At 36.3% G+C, this 16,421-nt stretch overlaps 1 protein-coding gene across 5 annotated transcripts in view; it reads left to right on the top strand.

Annotated features, from left to right (window-relative positions):
* UBR2 (ubiquitin protein ligase E3 component n-recognin 2) overlaps positions 1–16,421 on the top strand; it is a 117,492-nt gene that overhangs the window by 53,096 nt on the left and 47,975 nt on the right. For 3 of the 5 annotated variants that reach the window (XM_060109253.1, XM_060109254.1, XM_060109250.1), the window contains exons 10-18: positions 108–196; positions 1,299–1,397; positions 6,807–6,970; positions 7,060–7,159; positions 9,182–9,310; positions 11,991–12,174; positions 13,292–13,353; positions 14,206–14,316; positions 15,226–15,291. In XM_060109253.1, the coding sequence (XP_059965236.1) occupies positions 108–196; positions 1,299–1,397; positions 6,807–6,970; positions 7,060–7,159; positions 9,182–9,310; positions 11,991–12,174; positions 13,292–13,353; positions 14,206–14,316; positions 15,226–15,291 (1,004 nt within the window). Of the gene's footprint in view, positions 1–107; positions 197–1,129; positions 1,229–1,298; positions 1,398–6,806; positions 6,971–7,059; positions 7,160–9,181; positions 9,311–11,990; positions 12,175–13,291; positions 13,354–14,205; positions 14,317–15,225; positions 15,292–16,421 lie in introns of all 5 variants that reach the window. The other 2 variants (XM_060109255.1, XM_060109252.1) reach the window with 1 other exon arrangement.

The raw sequence follows: 16,421 nt of genomic DNA, 5'->3' as shown, positions 1-16,421 counted from the left end.
AGTGTCGCTCTTGACACTTAAAATACAGTTGATCATATGAAAACTTTGGAAATGTAATTTTTGGCTTGTTTGATACATCCTTATCTAACATCTGCTCTTTGTGAAAGGTGCTAGGAGTGTGTATCATCAGTTGTTCATGAGCAGTCTACTTATGGATTTGAAATACAAGAAACTGTTTGCTGTTCGATTTGCAAAGGTAAGTAGTTTCTCACTTTTAAAGATTAACAAAACAGGTTATATACAGAGTAACTGTAGTCCATGATTATATCCAGTGTTTGTAAAATTAACAGCTGATAGTAGTATGTCAGTGCATTGATTTTAATTCTAAGAAACTTCATAAATGATCTTTTTATCTTTCATCAATAGAATAAAATTCTAGCAGTGAGGTTTTTCTTGTTTATCATCTGCCATGATAATGTGAATATCCATCTCTGCAGTGTGTATGATGTGAAATGATAAATGAAGACTTTAAACCTATGTCATTGAATTATGTTATTCCTATTAAATTATGTGTAAGAAAAGATAATTTTAGTTGAAACGACCTGTATATTTATTTGGATGTGATTTAAGAATCATAACTCTAGGTTGTTGATATTATTGAATTACGTTCTTCTCCCTTTCAGCAGCATGCGATTAAGCTAACTGCTTGGTTTTTTATTCACCTGAATTAGGGGTTATTAACAAAGGAAACATACAAGAATCATTTGGGGAGCTCTTTCAAAATGCATGTGTTTGCATTCCATTCTCAAACCTACTGAAGCAGATTCACCAAGAATGGGGCCCAAGCATGTATACTTTGAAAGAGCCATCAGGTGACTCTGATAGGCATCCAGAAGTAATGAAAGTCTGGTTTAATCAGAGACAGTGTAAAGCTACTGTGATTTGGCTCCACCCATGTACAGTGACGTCCCAGGATTTTAGTAGCTGTTACTCCTTTTTGAGCTCACAAATTGCCATTGTGCTAAAGAAGATTGTATAGTGAATCGATAGTTACACAGAGTTTAGTTGGTACATTCCAGTTATCATTCTCATAGAATATCTTACTGACTCCTCCAGCACTGATTTTTCATTATAATCCTTAAACATTGGTCATTGTGGATTAGAGGTGGATCTCCCCCTTGTTGTTTAGAATTACCAGCAGTTGCAGAGAGATTTTATGGAGGATGATCACGAGCGAGCAGTGTCCGTGACTGCTCTGTCTGTCCAGTTCTTCACTGCACCTACTCTGGTGAGTAGTGCTTGCCTTTTCTTTGTAACTGATAGTTGGCACTCCTTGCCTTTTTTTGCCTTCTTAATAGAACTATGAGCGTTTGCAGAGTGATTATGTGACAGATGACCACGACAGAGAGTTTTCAATCGCAGACCTCTCGGTTCAGATTTTCACAGTCCCTTCACTTGTAAGTACTAAAAGACTAAGAAGAATTTTCTTGTTTTCCATTAGAAGAAGTAAAGCCTTAAAATAATAGAGAACTGAGATCTGTATATTCCTGAATAGAAAAATATTTTATTAATGGGTGATCAGACTTCAGATGCCTTCAGTCATACTAGAACATGTATCTTTGAATGTGTAATCTGGAGGGGAAAGTCATTTGAACTTAATCTGTACTTTCTCATAGTACTCCCCCAAGGTTTTGAACTGATGAGTTAAAATTAAACTCATTAGTTTAACAAATTTATCCATTAGAAACAGCATATTGTGGGAATTCCCTGGCCGTCCAATGGTGAGGACTCAGTGCTTTCACTGCCTGCAAGTTCAGTCCCTGGTCGGGGAACTAAAATCCTGCAAGCTGCATGGCGCGGCCAAAAAAAGAAGAAACAGCATATTGTGTATAATCTCACATTCTAAGAAGCCTCCTTTTCCCTGCTAAGGGAAAGGGTAACTAAGGCAGTTGAATCATGATGATTGGGTGATCTTGTACTAAGTTTCACTAGTTGTTCCAGGAGGCATCACTATGTTTTAGTTCTGTTGAATAATTTATTAATATTTAATTCATTAAAAAAAATTTACTGAGCACCTATTATTTATTGGCACAATTCTAGGTTTTTGGGAATGAACAGTGAACAGACATGGGCCTTGCCCTCATGGAACTTACAGTAGGGAGGGAAAGACTCACATAAATGGTAACTAAAATTATAATAAAAACTGAAGAATTCTGTTGTTTTGATAGAGTAGGAGAGATCTGACCTTTTCCCACAGTTCAGAAGAGGATTCTGTAGGGAAGGTAACTTTATGCAGGAGCGTGAAGAGAAATCATGCATAGGAACCAACACTTGAGAAAATCTTGAAGTAGGGAAGGGAAGAGAAGGGAAGAAGTATGGTCGAAGATCCTTGAACACGGAGTTAAATGAGACCAGAAACATAGGCAAGGGCCTAATTGTATGGAGTTAAAGAGTATTCTACAGTTATTTTATTAACAAGGTGTTATGTTCCAGATTCTTTTTTTTTTTTTTTTTTTCTTTTTGCGGTATGCGGGCCTCTCACTGTTGTGGCCTCTCCCGTTGCGGAGCACAGGCTCCGGATGCGCAGGCCCAGCGGCCATGGCTCACGGGCCCAGCCGCTCCGCGGCATATGGGATCCTCCCAGACCGGGGCACGAACCCGTATCCCCTGCATCGGCAGGCGGACTCTCAACCACTGCGCCACCAGGGAGGCCCCAGATTCTTTTTTTAATGACTGTTTTTTCCCCAGATTATTTTTATGTTCAAGGGTAGATTCTAGGACAGTTGAAGCTGTCTGAAGTCTATTTAGCCACTAATGAGATATTTTGCGCCAAATTAAGGACTTTGGTTTTTCTCTTAAGAACATTGGAAGGCACTGAAGAGTTTTAGGTGGCACTTACATCATCACATTTGTGATTTTTAAAAGATGATGCTTCTTGTAATTTGGAGAACAAATTTGCAGGAGCAGTAGTGGATGTGGGAAACCTGTGGGGATTGTGGCAGCGGGTACAGACGTTGTGAGAGATATGTAAGTAGTGAAATCTACTGACGGGCCACATGTTGGGTTTGAGGAATATTAGGTTTGGTGAATGATTGGTTGTTGGGTTTGAGGGGAAAATATAAAGGTGATTGCTAGGTTTCTGACTTTTGTAACCGAGTGGAGAATGAGTAGAACTTATAAAAAGGGAAAGTGTTGCTTTCAGTTTAGTCAGGGATGAGTTTGAGAAGCCTCTGAGACAATCCCATGTGTATTCAAATCTGTTTCTCTCCTCAATTGATCCTTTTGTCCATTTCCATGCCAGTACCAAGTTTTAATAATATTAGCTTACTATTCCATTTTGATATTTTATAGAGCTAAATCTTCTTTCATTATTCTTTTCAAAAAAATTCTTAATTATTTTAGGCTTTTTTTAAGAGAAGAACTAAAATCAGTCTGTCAATTTCAGAAACCACATTAGGGTTTTTGACTGAAAAGATGTTGTATTTATAGATAATATGGGAAGAACTGATATCTTTGCAATATTGAGTATCCCCATCTAGGAACATAACTTGTCCTAAAAGTGTTTATGTTTTATATTTTTGACACTATTGTGAATTATTCACATTTTTAATCTCACTATGGCTAATATGTAAGGAAACGACTGATTTTTGGGCTTCCCTGGTGGCGCAGTGGTTGAGAGTCCGCCTGCCGATGCAGGGGACACAGGTTTATGCCCCGGTCCAGGAAGGTCCCACATGCCACGGAGCGGCTGGGCCCGTGAGCCATGGCCGCTGAGCCTGCGTGTCCGGAGCCTGTGCTCCGCAACGGGAGAGGCCAAAACAGTGAGAGGCCCTCATACCGCAAAAAAAAAGAGAAAACTACTGATTTTTATATATCCATCTTGTATCAGTCTGGTTTTCTTATTAACATTTTCTCTAATATTTTGTGTTGATTCCTTGGAATTTCTAGTAATCTACAAATAATAATTTTTGTTTTTTTCTGATATTTCAACCTTTTATGTTTCTTGTCTGACTCCTTTAGTTAGAAGCACTAGAAAAATAACATGTATTCATTTATTCAGAGCATATTTATTTAGCACCTTTATTAACTAGGCACTGTTTGGGGCTCTGGAGATAAATATAGCAGTAAACAAAAAAGACAAAAGACCCTGTTCCCATGGGATTTATAGTGCAGTTGGGGAGAGACAGATGTATATAATGTTTACATATTTATATATTTATTATAAATCAAATGTTGAGAAGTGCTGTAAAGTAGGAAAGCGGGTTAAGGGGTTAGAGAGTGACAATGGAAGGGTCATATTTTATACAAGGTTATCAAAAAGCCTCTCAGAGAAGTGGTGTTTGAACAGAGACGTGAGGGAGTGAGTGATGTGACTAACTGGTGACAGAGCCTCCTAGGCAGAGGGAACAGCAAGTGCAAAGTTCTGAGTTGAATGTGCACTTGGCATTTTGGAAGAAAGAACCCAGAACAGGCCAGTGTTGCTAGAGTGAGTGAGGAGGAGAATGATCCATGAGCTCATTGAGTCTGGGGATAAGGGGAACATGGGAGTGGATTAGTGCCAGACCTTGAAGGCCATTGTAATACAAGTACTTATATTTTTTGTCTAAAGAAAGTAGAAAAAGGGAAATAGTAAAGAACAGAAATTAATAAAACAAAGTAAATGTACAAAAAAGATTTTTCTTTGAAAAAAAAGGGATGGGGGTAGATCTCTAGAAAGTCTAGTAAGAAAAACAAAAATTTTTATTTAAAAAGGACTACAAAAAACTACAAATCTTACAGATTTTAAATAGAAAATAGGCAATATTAGGATCAAATTAATCAATATAATTGGAAATTTGGATGAAATGAACAAATTCCTACGAAAAAAACACAGGTTGTTAGAAGAGAAACAAGAAATAGAAAATTTTAATTAATATAAAAATCTTCTCACAAAGAAGTTCCCAGGCCCAAAGGCTATACTGGGGAATTCTTCCAAATATTTAAGAAAAAAATAATACCTGTCTTATATAACTTTTTCTAGAAAACAGAGAAAGAGAATATACTTGCCAATTTAATTAAGTCCTCTGTAATCTTGATACCAGAACCCAAAAATTACAAGAAAAGAAAATTACCATTTAATTTCTCTCACAAACGAGGTTGCACAGATTGAATCAAGCAATATAGAAAAAGGATAATACATCACAACCAAGTTTGGTTTTATTTCCTTAACGCAAGAGTAGTATACCATTTGAAAAAAAAATCAACTGGCGTAATTCAACTTATTAACAGACAAAAAGGAGAGAAAAGATCATATTAGATGCTTTTCCTGAATTCATGATTTAAAATGAACGAAAAATACCTCATAGCAAATGAAATAGGAATGAAAGAATTTATTTAATCTGATAAAATACCTGAAAACAAAGCAAAAAGTAAAAACCCAAAGCAAACATTATGCTTGATGGCGAAATAGTAAAAGCTTTTCCCCGAGACCAGAGTTTTTTCTTAGGTCAGTGAAATCACATATACTCATTTAGTTGTCTCAAAATTGACTAATATAGCAAACAAGAAGGAAAATCCTTTTACTTAACTTGTCAGCACCTCCCCTCCTTCGAACTTGAACTTAGTCTTCACTGTCTAGGAAAATTAACAGAAATTAATCCTATTGACTTTTGAGCTTTTTGGGGCCTAAGTCCTGGCAATGGGATGATGATTTAAGAGTTTTTCAAAGGTATGTTTAACTATATCGATTTTCTCCTTATCTGATGACTTTACAGCTTAACCTCTACATTAGAATACAGTTTTACTATATTCTTAGACATCTAACTTCTGCATTGTTTTGTCTTCTTTGAGGGGTTTGGTGATATCAGTCAAAATTTATAATGTATATACACCTTAACCCAGTAATTCCACTTCTAGGAAATTATTCTATAAATATCCTTGCAACTGTACATAGTAGATATTTGTTGCAGTATCTTTTGTGATAAACAGCATAAGACTGGGAAAAACCCACATATCTCACAGTAAGGGCCTGGCTAATAAAGTATGATAGAAAAGAGTACTGGGGATAATTTAAAAGAATGAGGGAATTTATATGAACTGGTATGGGACAGTCTCCAAAATATATCAAGTGAAAAAACCAAGTGCAGAACAGTGTTTATAATATGCTATCCTTTGGGCAGGAAGGGAGATCATTATACATACCCATACTTATATCTACTTAATAAGTTATCCATGTACTATAAATGTATATATGTGTGTATATATGCATACACGTATATATTATATACACACCATCTCTGGAAGTATATGCAAGAAAACTGCTAACAGAGATTGCCTTTGCAAGGGGGACTTTGGGAGCTAGGAGACTTAACTTTTTACCTGTTTTTTGCATCATTTAAGTGTATTTGCTTATTCAAAAATACATTAATGTGTATATCTGTATATAGAAAGAAAAACAAAAAAATAAATCTCAACTAAGATTAAGAGGAAATAATGGTTTCGTACTGAGTTCTACAGAATCTGTGATATAAACCTGTGAATCCTAGAATAATTATACCATACCATTATAGGTGTCTAAATGTCTCAGTTAAGGAAAATTTGCAACCTGGTTCAGATCCCCCACCCTGAATTGTCTTTGAATAATGAGCCTTGGATCTGTCTCCTTACATTCTGGCATCTTTCTCCGTGATATAATTGTTGCTTCATACACGTGGCAATTGGAGTAAGTAATTGTTATTTAGAAATACACAAAAATGCATTTATGATATTACATAGTTGTGTTGAAAATGGTCTAAACTGAAACAGCTAACCAACATTGGTGACTTTCTTTTTTAGCTTTATGGTAAATAGTTTTTTATTACCATGTACTCTGATATACTTTGTCCTAGGCTCGGATGCTCATCACAGAAGAAAACCTAATGACCATTATCATTAAGACGTTTATGGATCATTTGAGACATCGAGATGCCCAGGGCAGGTTTCAGTTTGAACGATATACTGCTTTACAAGCCTTCAAGTTTAGGAGAGTTCAGAGCCTTATTTTAGATCTTAAGTAAGTTTTCACTTAATTATTGAACCAGTTGCAACTTGTAAAAGGTCATTGTTTGTCCATATATCCATTGCTGTTTTTGTGTTGTTCAGGTATGTGTTAATTAGCAAACCAACTGAATGGTCAGACGATCTGAGGCAGAAGTTCCTAGAAGGATTTGATGCCTTTTTGGAATTACTCAAATGTATGCAGGTATGTATAAGCTGACACATTTCAAAAGTGAAACATTTACTTTCTCCCTTTTTCGGTTCGCTGAACTAAATACCTTTCTGTCTGTGCATTTTTTTCATACTGGGCACATTTTTAAAAGAATAATTTGGATAGCTACAATTTGGATCAAGAAGCTCCTCTTAATTGGAAACTCTTAGAAAGGTGTAGAATGCATGAGATCCCAGCAGAGGTTCTGACATCTGCTGTACTTCTGTATTTGGTTATTCTTTTGGTTACCATGAATGTTCTTTCCTTGGGGGTTGCAGATGGTTTTGTTTTGAATATGCTTACATGGAAGTATTGTCAAATTAGTTATTTAGGAAACTGTAATGTTTGTCTTCTTAATATTTCCATATTTTTCTTTCATTGATACCATATTTATATGATATAGTATAGAACTCCCCCCCGCCATTTAATTTTCTTTTTGGAAACACTTCTGTATACAAAATAGAATCTAGAAGCAGAAACTGGTATAGTTAACCAGTTTTTTGTTGTTTTGGTTTTGTTTGCTTGCTTGTTTGGGGCCATGCCTCGAGGCTTGTGGGATTTTAGTTCCCCAACCAGGAATTAAATCTGGCAGTGAGAGCACAGAGTCCTAACCACTGGACTGCCAGGGAATTCTCCTAACTGTAAAAAGATAGTTTCAGAAAATCTGAGGAATATCATTATGATTCCTTTAGTAGCTTTCTGGCTTTCTTAAGAAAGGAATAAGCAGGGGCTTCCCTGGTGGCACAGTGGTTGAGAGTCCGCCTGACGATGCAGGGGACATGGGTTCGTGCCCCGGTCTGGGAAGATCCCACATGCCGCGGAGCGGCTGGGCCCGTGAGCCATGGCCGCTGAGCTTGCGCATCTGAAGCCTGTACTCCGCAACGGGAGAGGCCACAACAGTGAGAGGCCCCGCGTACCGCAAAAAAAAAAAAAAAAAAAAAAAAAGGAATAAGCAAAGTTAACCTGTCATTTTTAGGATATATTCTAGTTCCCATGTTGGTGGTGGTTTCTGGGTGTTTTATTATAGTACTTCTATTTTTTTCCTTGTACCTATAGAAAGAGTATCTACCTTGGTCATTTTGAATACTTGAAGTGTCCTGTATTTTCTATTATTTTTAATCAGTTCCAGTGCACCAGGGTAGTTAGGCTAGTTTCTAAAAAAGTTATATTCTTTTGTATTAAAAGCTGTTTATCTTTTTCTTGTTTTGCTTTCTTTCAGTCTCTATGAAAACTTTATTTATTTTTTTATTTATTTATGGCTGCATTGGGTCTTCATTGCTGCGCGGGGGCTTTCTCTAGTTGTGGCGAGCGGGGGCTACTCTTTGTTGCGGCGCGTGGGCTTCTCATTGTGGTGGCTTCTCTTGTTGCAGAGCACGGACTCTGGTCACGCAGGCTTCAGTAGTTGTGGCTTGCGGGCTCTAGAGCTCAGGCTCTGGAAGACAGGCTCAGTAGTTGTGGCGCACGGGCTTTGTTGCTCCAGAGCACGTGGGATCTTCCCAGATCAGGGCTCGAACCTGTGTCCCCTGCCTTGGCAGGTGTATTCTTAACCACTGCGCCACCAGGGAAGCCCTATGAAAACTTTTAGTTACAGATTACAAATAAATATAAAAATTTTATTTTAGTATATTATAAAACATTTATAAATTCAATAGCATTTTAAAGGTCTGTCAAGTTTCTTCTAACAGTTTTTTCTATGGATGATAGAGCTAAAAAGGGATTTGAAGGATTGTTGCAGTGAAGTATATACATTTTATTGTCTAAAACATGTAGAAGATTGCCTCTAAAATAAGTTGTTCTATATTTTACTGGGATTTTTTATTTATAAAATTTTAGAGAATGTTATATAAACGTGTTATTTAAGAAGTTGGACTTCTCATACTACTTGAAACTTCCTGTTAGAACTTTTACTTTATATATTTTTGTAATCAATATTTCTTCTGCATTATTTCTTAAGTTTCGATGTAAAAGAACAGATGTAATTTTAGTTTGTTTAAAAATCTTTTCATTCCTTTTAAGGGAATGGATCCAGTTACACGTCAAGTAGGACAGCATATTGAAATGGAACCAGAGTGGGAAGCAGCCTTCACACTACAAATGAAATTAACACATGTCATTTCAATGATGCAGGACTGGTGTGCTTTAGATGTGAGTCTCTTCTGGGGTCAGGGATAGGAGATAAATGGAGGAGAGACAGATAAACAATTTCCTAAGTAAAATCTGAGGCAGTTTGGAGAGGATAGTGGTGATATGTTCATAAAACAGCATATTTTCTGCTTTCACTTGTATATTCAGTAAAAGTTCAAATTCTGCAACCTTTGAAAATCTTGGAAGTTAGATAAAGGAGGATATAATCCACACTCTCTCTTCTTTTATGTTACTATCTTTTATATATATATATAATCCCATGAAGATTTTGAGCATATAAAAAGAAGTTTATAAATTTATCCAAAAATGAAATTTTACTATTGGTACATTTGTCCTATGTCTTAAAATTATTTTGGCCTTCCTTTGGCTATAAAATCTAGATGAGAGCTTGTGTAAGTTGGGAGGTCAGAGAAGGCTTCTGTGAGATCTGAACTATGTGTCAGAGTTAACTGATCAAAGAGTAAAGAATATTCCTGACTGAGGGACAGCTGCATCATGTTCTCTGATGAGAACGAGTATGGTTCCAGGAGCTGTGAGAAGGCTCTGGTCAGAACAGAGGTTGAAAATAGAGAAGTAAACAGGTGCCTGGCTTTGCAGGGCCTTGGAAGCCATGGAAAGAAGTTTGAATTTTATTTTAATTAAAGTGGGACGCCATTCGAGACTCCCAAGCAGAAAAGTGACATGATCCAATTTACATGTTTTTAAAAGTTACTCTGTGTGGAGAATGGATGGAAGAGGGTAAGAGTAGAAGCAGGGAGTTCAGTGGAGACATGTTGGTTTTCCTTTGAGTTACTGGAAATAATCAGTGGTCAGGTTTGAGAGAAATTTAGATGAAATTGCCAGCTTGGTAATAGACTGGACAACCGGGAAAGAGGAAGAGAGCCCAGAAATAAACCCACACATTATGGTCAATTAATCCACGACAAAGGAGACAAGAATATGCAATGGAAAAAAAAAGGTCTCTTCAGTAAGTGGTGCTGGGAAAACTGGACAGCTACATGTAAAAGAATGAAATTAGAACATTTCCTCACACCGTATACAAAAATGAACTCAGATTAAAGACCTAAATGTAAGACTGAAAACCATAAAGCTTCTAGAAGAAAATATAGGCAGAACACTCTTTGACATAAATCATAGCAACATTTTTTTTTTGGATCTGTCCCCTAAGGCAAAGGAAACAAAAGCAAAAAAGAAACAAATGGGACCTAATTAAACTTAAAATCTTTTGCACGACAAAGGAAACCATCGACAAAACAAAGAGACAGCCTACTGAGTGGGAGAAAATATTTGCAAATGATATGCCCAATAAGGGGTTATTATCCAAAATATATAAATAGCTCAATATCAAAAAAACAAAATTGGGCAGAAGACCTGAATGGACATTTTTCCAAAGGAGACATACAGATGATCAATAGGCACATGAAAAGATGCTCAACAGCGCTAATCATTGGAGAAATGCAAGTCAAAACTACAGTGAGATATCACTTCACACCTGTCAGAATGGCTGTCATCAAAAAGACCACAAATAACAAATACTGGCGAGGATGTGGAGAAAAGGAACCCTTGTACACTGTTAGTCTGGATGTAAGCTGGTGCACTATGGAAAACAGTATGGAGTTTCTTCAAAAAACTAAAAATAAAACCACCATATAATCCAGTAATTCCACTTCTGGGTATTTATCTGAAGAAAACAAACACTAATTCAAAAAGATACATGTACCCCAATGTTCATAGCAGCATTATTTTCTTTCCGACTCACTTCACTCTGTATGATAGTCTCTAGGTCCATCCATGTCTCTACAAATGACCCAATTTCCTTTTTATGGCTGAGTAATATTCCATTGTATATATGTACCACATCTTCTTTATCCATTTCTCTGTGTGAAGTAAGTCAGAAAGAGACAAACAAATTTCGTATATTAAAGCATTATTTACAATTGCCGAGATATATGGAAGCAGCCTAAATGTCCATCGGTAGATGAGTGGATGAAGAAGATGCAGGGGGGTGTGCATGTGCAGGTGTGTGTGATGTAATATTACTCAGCCATAAAAAGGAATGAAATTTTGCCATTCGCAACAACATGGATGGACCCTGGAGGGTATTATGGTTAGTGAAATAAGTCAAACAGAGAAAGACAAATCCTGTATGTTATCACTCATATGTGGAATCTAAAAAAAAAAGCAACTAGTGAATATAACAAAACAAAAACAGAATCACAGATATAGAGAACAAACTAGTGGTTACCAGCGGGGAGAAGGAAGGTGGGGAGAGGCAAGATAGGGGGGATTAAAAGGTTCAAACCACTGTGTATAAAATAAATAAGCTACAAGGATTATGCTATAGGACAAGGAATATAGCTGATATGTTAAAATAGCTGTAAATGGAATATAATCTATAAAAATTTTGAATCACTCTCTGTACACCTCTAACTAATGTAATTTTTTAAAAAAATAGGGAATGAGGGAAAGGATTTTGGAATGACTTCCAGATTTCTGCAGCTCTATAAAGATGTCATTTACTGAGACAGGGCCCTGGAAGAGGGAGCAAGTTGGGAAGAAAAGATTGAGTTTAATTTTGCCCATATTGATATTTGAAGTACTTAATACATCGTTGAATTTGAGGTGCTTGGTTAATGTTGTAGAAACCTTTGAGTAACTTACAGAAAACCGTCTTTTTTAGGAAAAAGTATTAATTGAAGCTTACAAGAAATGCCTTGCTGTATTGACGCAGTGTCACGGTGGTTTTACTGATGGTGAACAGCCAGTCACATTAAGCATTTGTGGACATTCAGTGGAAACTATCAGATACTGTGTTTCCAAAGAAAAAGTTAGCATTCACCTTCCAGTTTCTCGGTTACTTGCAGGTAAAGCATTTCTCCCTAAAAGAGAACCCTGAAATTGTCTTTTAAATTGTTGTTTGTGGTTAATATTTATTGAATACCTACAATGCATTTTTCTGAGAGTTTCACATGCATTAACTTATGTAATCATCACAGCCTATGAGGTGGGTATTGTTAGGTTTATCACAAATGGAAAGACTGAGACATGGAGGTGGCTCACTTAGCGCCACACCACAACAAGTCAGAGTAGGGATTTTGAGGTAGTTTGGCACCAGAAACCATGTTTGTAATGACTATACCATAATGCCTCTTCAGACTTCTTAACTACATATACCACGTGTTTTATTGTTTATCTCAGCCCAGCTTCAAAGTCTGTGTTGTTAGGATTCAAATTGGTCCATCACTTAAGTGATTGCTAATAAATTGAAACCACCCTATACTTCCTCTCTCTCTAAGCTGTTTCTTATTTATTGATAACCTTTTTAATCAGCAGGTTGGAGTGAGTCCCAAATTGGGGTGATAAGATTGTAAAAAGCGTTCTCTGTTTAGACAACAACATAAACAGGACAATTAATTCTTAGTTAACAGAATTAACTAAGGTTGAGCTATAAAAGAGCCCTTTGCAGTTAGGGACTAAAGAGGCTTTGATCCTAAACTGGAAGTTCTGGGGAACTGAATTCTGAGGTCAGGATCAGTGCAGACTATGAATTCCATGGCCAGTTTCTCTGTTCAGTAGCCAGGAGGATCACTCACTACTGTACTTTAAATGGAACAAACTTCATGATCCAGTGGAATATGACTCTTAAAATTGGTATACAAGTTGCTTTGATAGTTATATAGCTGCTTTTGCTATGTTTGTATGTCTAACATTTACTTCTGTAAAATGTCATCAGTGTATGTTGGTACATGTAATTAAGACTCCAGTTCAAGTGTGCCTTTAATTCTGAGGTTCATGAGAATAACAATTGAAAAGCTTCATTTATGGATGCAATTCATTTTATATCTTAATGTGTAACATGATAGGTTCCCAAAGAGAAACAGAAAAGAAGTTAGCTATAAAGTTGAGTGAATATTTAGGGGGTTTTTTTTATCTGAATGATTTTCACTTACAGAAATACTTTTTTATTTGTTCTCCATGCAGGTTTGCATGTATTGGTAAGCAAAAGTGAAGTGGCATATAAATTTCCAGAGCTCCTACCTCTAGTAAGTAGTGCTGTTTAAAAGTAGATATCTATTACAAACCTCCAATTAGATAATAAGTCATGGGAATGTAATATCCAGCATAAGGAATATGGTCAGTAATATCATAACAACTTTGTATGGAGACGGATGGTTACTAGACTTATCACGGTGATCATTTCATAATGTATGCAAATATCAAATCATTATGTAGTACACCTGAAACTAACATAATACTATACATCAACTATATTTCAGTAATCAACAAACAAATAAATAAAAGTAAATATTTACTATGTTCCATGTACTTGAAATCACTTTGAAACAAACTACTAGGGTTCTCCAGAGAAACAGCCAATAAAGAGTGAGTGAGTGAGTGTGTGTGTGTTTGTGTGTGTGTAGGAGACAGAGATTGATGTATTGTAGGGAACTGACTCACATAGTCATGGGGCTTGGCAAGTTTGAAATAAGCCCAGCAACCTGGCAGGCTAAGAGTTTAAGAGTTGATGTCACAGCCTGAAGTCCAAAGGTAGTCTGGAAGCAGAATTTCTTCATCCTTGGGGAAGCCTCAGTCTTTTCTCTTAAGGCCTTCAACTAATTGGATGAGGCCCACCCATATCATGGAGAGTAATCTGCTTTACTCAAAGTCTACTGATATAAATACTGATCACATCTACAAAATGCCTTCACGGCAACATCTACATTGGTGTTAATCAAACATTGGGTACCGTGGCCCAGCCAAGTTGACACATAAAATTAACTATCACACAAACATCCTTAAAATAATTTTGACTTGTATTTTATATAAAGCTTCTGTCCCTATAAACTAATCTTCTTTATAGAGTTGAGATTTTTGTGGTTTTTTTGCATACACAGAGTGAACTTAGCCCACCCATGTTGATAGAACACCCTCTTAGATGCCTTGTTTTATGTGCCCAAGTACATGCAGGAATGTGGAGAAGAAATGGTTTCTCTCTTGTAAATCAAGTAAGTGTTTTTTAATTCTACAAAGAGTTTTCAGTCCATTCTTTACCTTCTGTGAAGGTTATAATTTTCAGTGTACTTAGTCACTGAACGTCATCTATATTAAAACTGTTTGTGGCCCCTGGAAACAAACCTTAAAAGAATTTTTTTTAAAAAACTGTTTGACAAAAGAAATGTAACCTTAAACCAAAGGTTTTTTAGAGTTTTAATTCATATTTTATTAAGAAACAATATCAAAAGTAGAAATGAGTTTTATTTTCACTTGCAGTCATTTTTAGAACAAAGTTGGATATCTTTAAAACATAAAAAATCTGGGGACTTCCCTGGTGGTCCAGTGGTTAAGACTTCGCCTTCCAATGCAGGGGGTGCGGGTTTGATCCCTGGTCGGGGAGCTCAGATCCCACATGCCTCGCCGCCAAAAAACCAAAACATAAAACAGAAGCAATATTGTAACAAATTCAATAAAGACTTTAAAAATGGTCCACATCAAAAAAATCTTTAAAAAAAAAATCTGGATTTCACTTACTTAAATTAAATTGGGTTAAAAGATAAAAGTTCTGTTAGTATAGCTCTGAAATTGAAGTTTTAATTTTTAAACCTCACCAAGGCTTGGTATAGGATTTTTCTGTTTTTGATAGCTATAATAAATCTCACTGAAAGAACTTTATTAGGAGACCCAGAAAGTTGGCTGCAAAATGTGAACCATAGAGTGACTGCTATAATCTGGAAATTTCTAATTAACTAATCTCTACTAAGATAGCATTAACTGCTGGGGAAACCACATTACGTGTGCACATTTGTGTGTTCATGCTCACGTGCACAAGAGCCATGTGCTCTTTTGGTGAGTGGGAAGAGGAGGGAACTGCACAAATAAAAATCTGTTTACCCAATATAATTACTTTTTTTTTTTAGATTTATTACTACCACAATGTGAAATGCAGACGTGAAATGTTTGACAAGGATATAGTAATGCTTCAGGTAAAAAGCATTAAATTTAAAGGTTGTGGGGAGTTTTTCTTCTTGTTATTTCCACAGGACCCAATCATTTATGATCACTCTCAAATCTATAACTGCAGCCTAGCTCTTATCTACTAAGCTCCAAACTCATATGGCTAACAGCTGATAGAACATTTCCATCTAGTTTCCTGGACACATCTCACAGTTAACATATTCAAAATAACTCTTGTGTCCTCCATACGTTCTTCCTATCTTTGAGGTTTCCCTACCTTAGTGAATTATTCAACAATCTGTAATTATTAGAGTCAGAAACCTGAAAGCCATCCTTTCTTCACTGTCATCTGATTAAAGACCCAAATCCCTCAAACTGATTTTCAAGGCCTTCAGTACTTAGCTATGTTTAAAATTCCCTGAATTTGTCATACTCTCCCGTAAGTCTTAAAATCTGCACATTTATTTTGTTTGCTCCCTAGATTGCCCACCCCACCCGCTTCCTTTTCTGTTTACCACGTATAATGTTGTCCTGTGTGTCTTCGTGTTTAGAGTCACTTTCTCCAGGAAGCCTTCCCTGACACACTAAAATGTGGCTTTGTGTCCCTTTTGGGAGGGCCCATAGCATGATGCTTATCCCCACCATAGCATTCATAAGTCTGGATTGTAGTTGCCTATTTACTTTTCGTCCCCTACACTAAACTGTGGCAACTCTATCTTGTTCCTTTTTATGTCCATTTTACATAGCACAGTGCTTGTCACAAAGTAGTGTTTCCATATTATTGCTGAATGGATTTAGAAATTATAGAAAAAGTTACAAAATGTAAAATTCAAAAAAAAATTATTGGTTCAAGATAAATTAAAATTCAAGTTGATTGAGAAGCTATACAAGAATTATAGGAGAATTAAAACTAATATTTAAAAGCTGTCATTTCACTTAGTATAGCATTTATCACTAAAAATTAGTTTGAGTTCTTGATAAGAGTTTAATATGATACATACTGTTTTAAATGCTAGAAGTTTTATTACCATACCACATTTCTGTCCATACACCTGGCAGTGGTAAGATAGCCCTGACACAAATCTTTGAACTGAATTTATAGGGATTATGATATGTGGGTTTAGGGAGTGTTTTGTTTTGATTTGTTTTACCAGCATAG

Source organism: Mesoplodon densirostris, chromosome 10, assembly GCF_025265405.1.
Source record: "Mesoplodon densirostris isolate mMesDen1 chromosome 10, mMesDen1 primary haplotype, whole genome shotgun sequence".
Classification (NCBI taxonomy): Eukaryota; Metazoa; Chordata; class Mammalia; order Artiodactyla; family Ziphiidae; genus Mesoplodon; species Mesoplodon densirostris.
The sequence above is the reverse complement of the archived record's forward strand: the minus strand, read 5'-3'. Positions and strand labels throughout refer to the sequence as shown.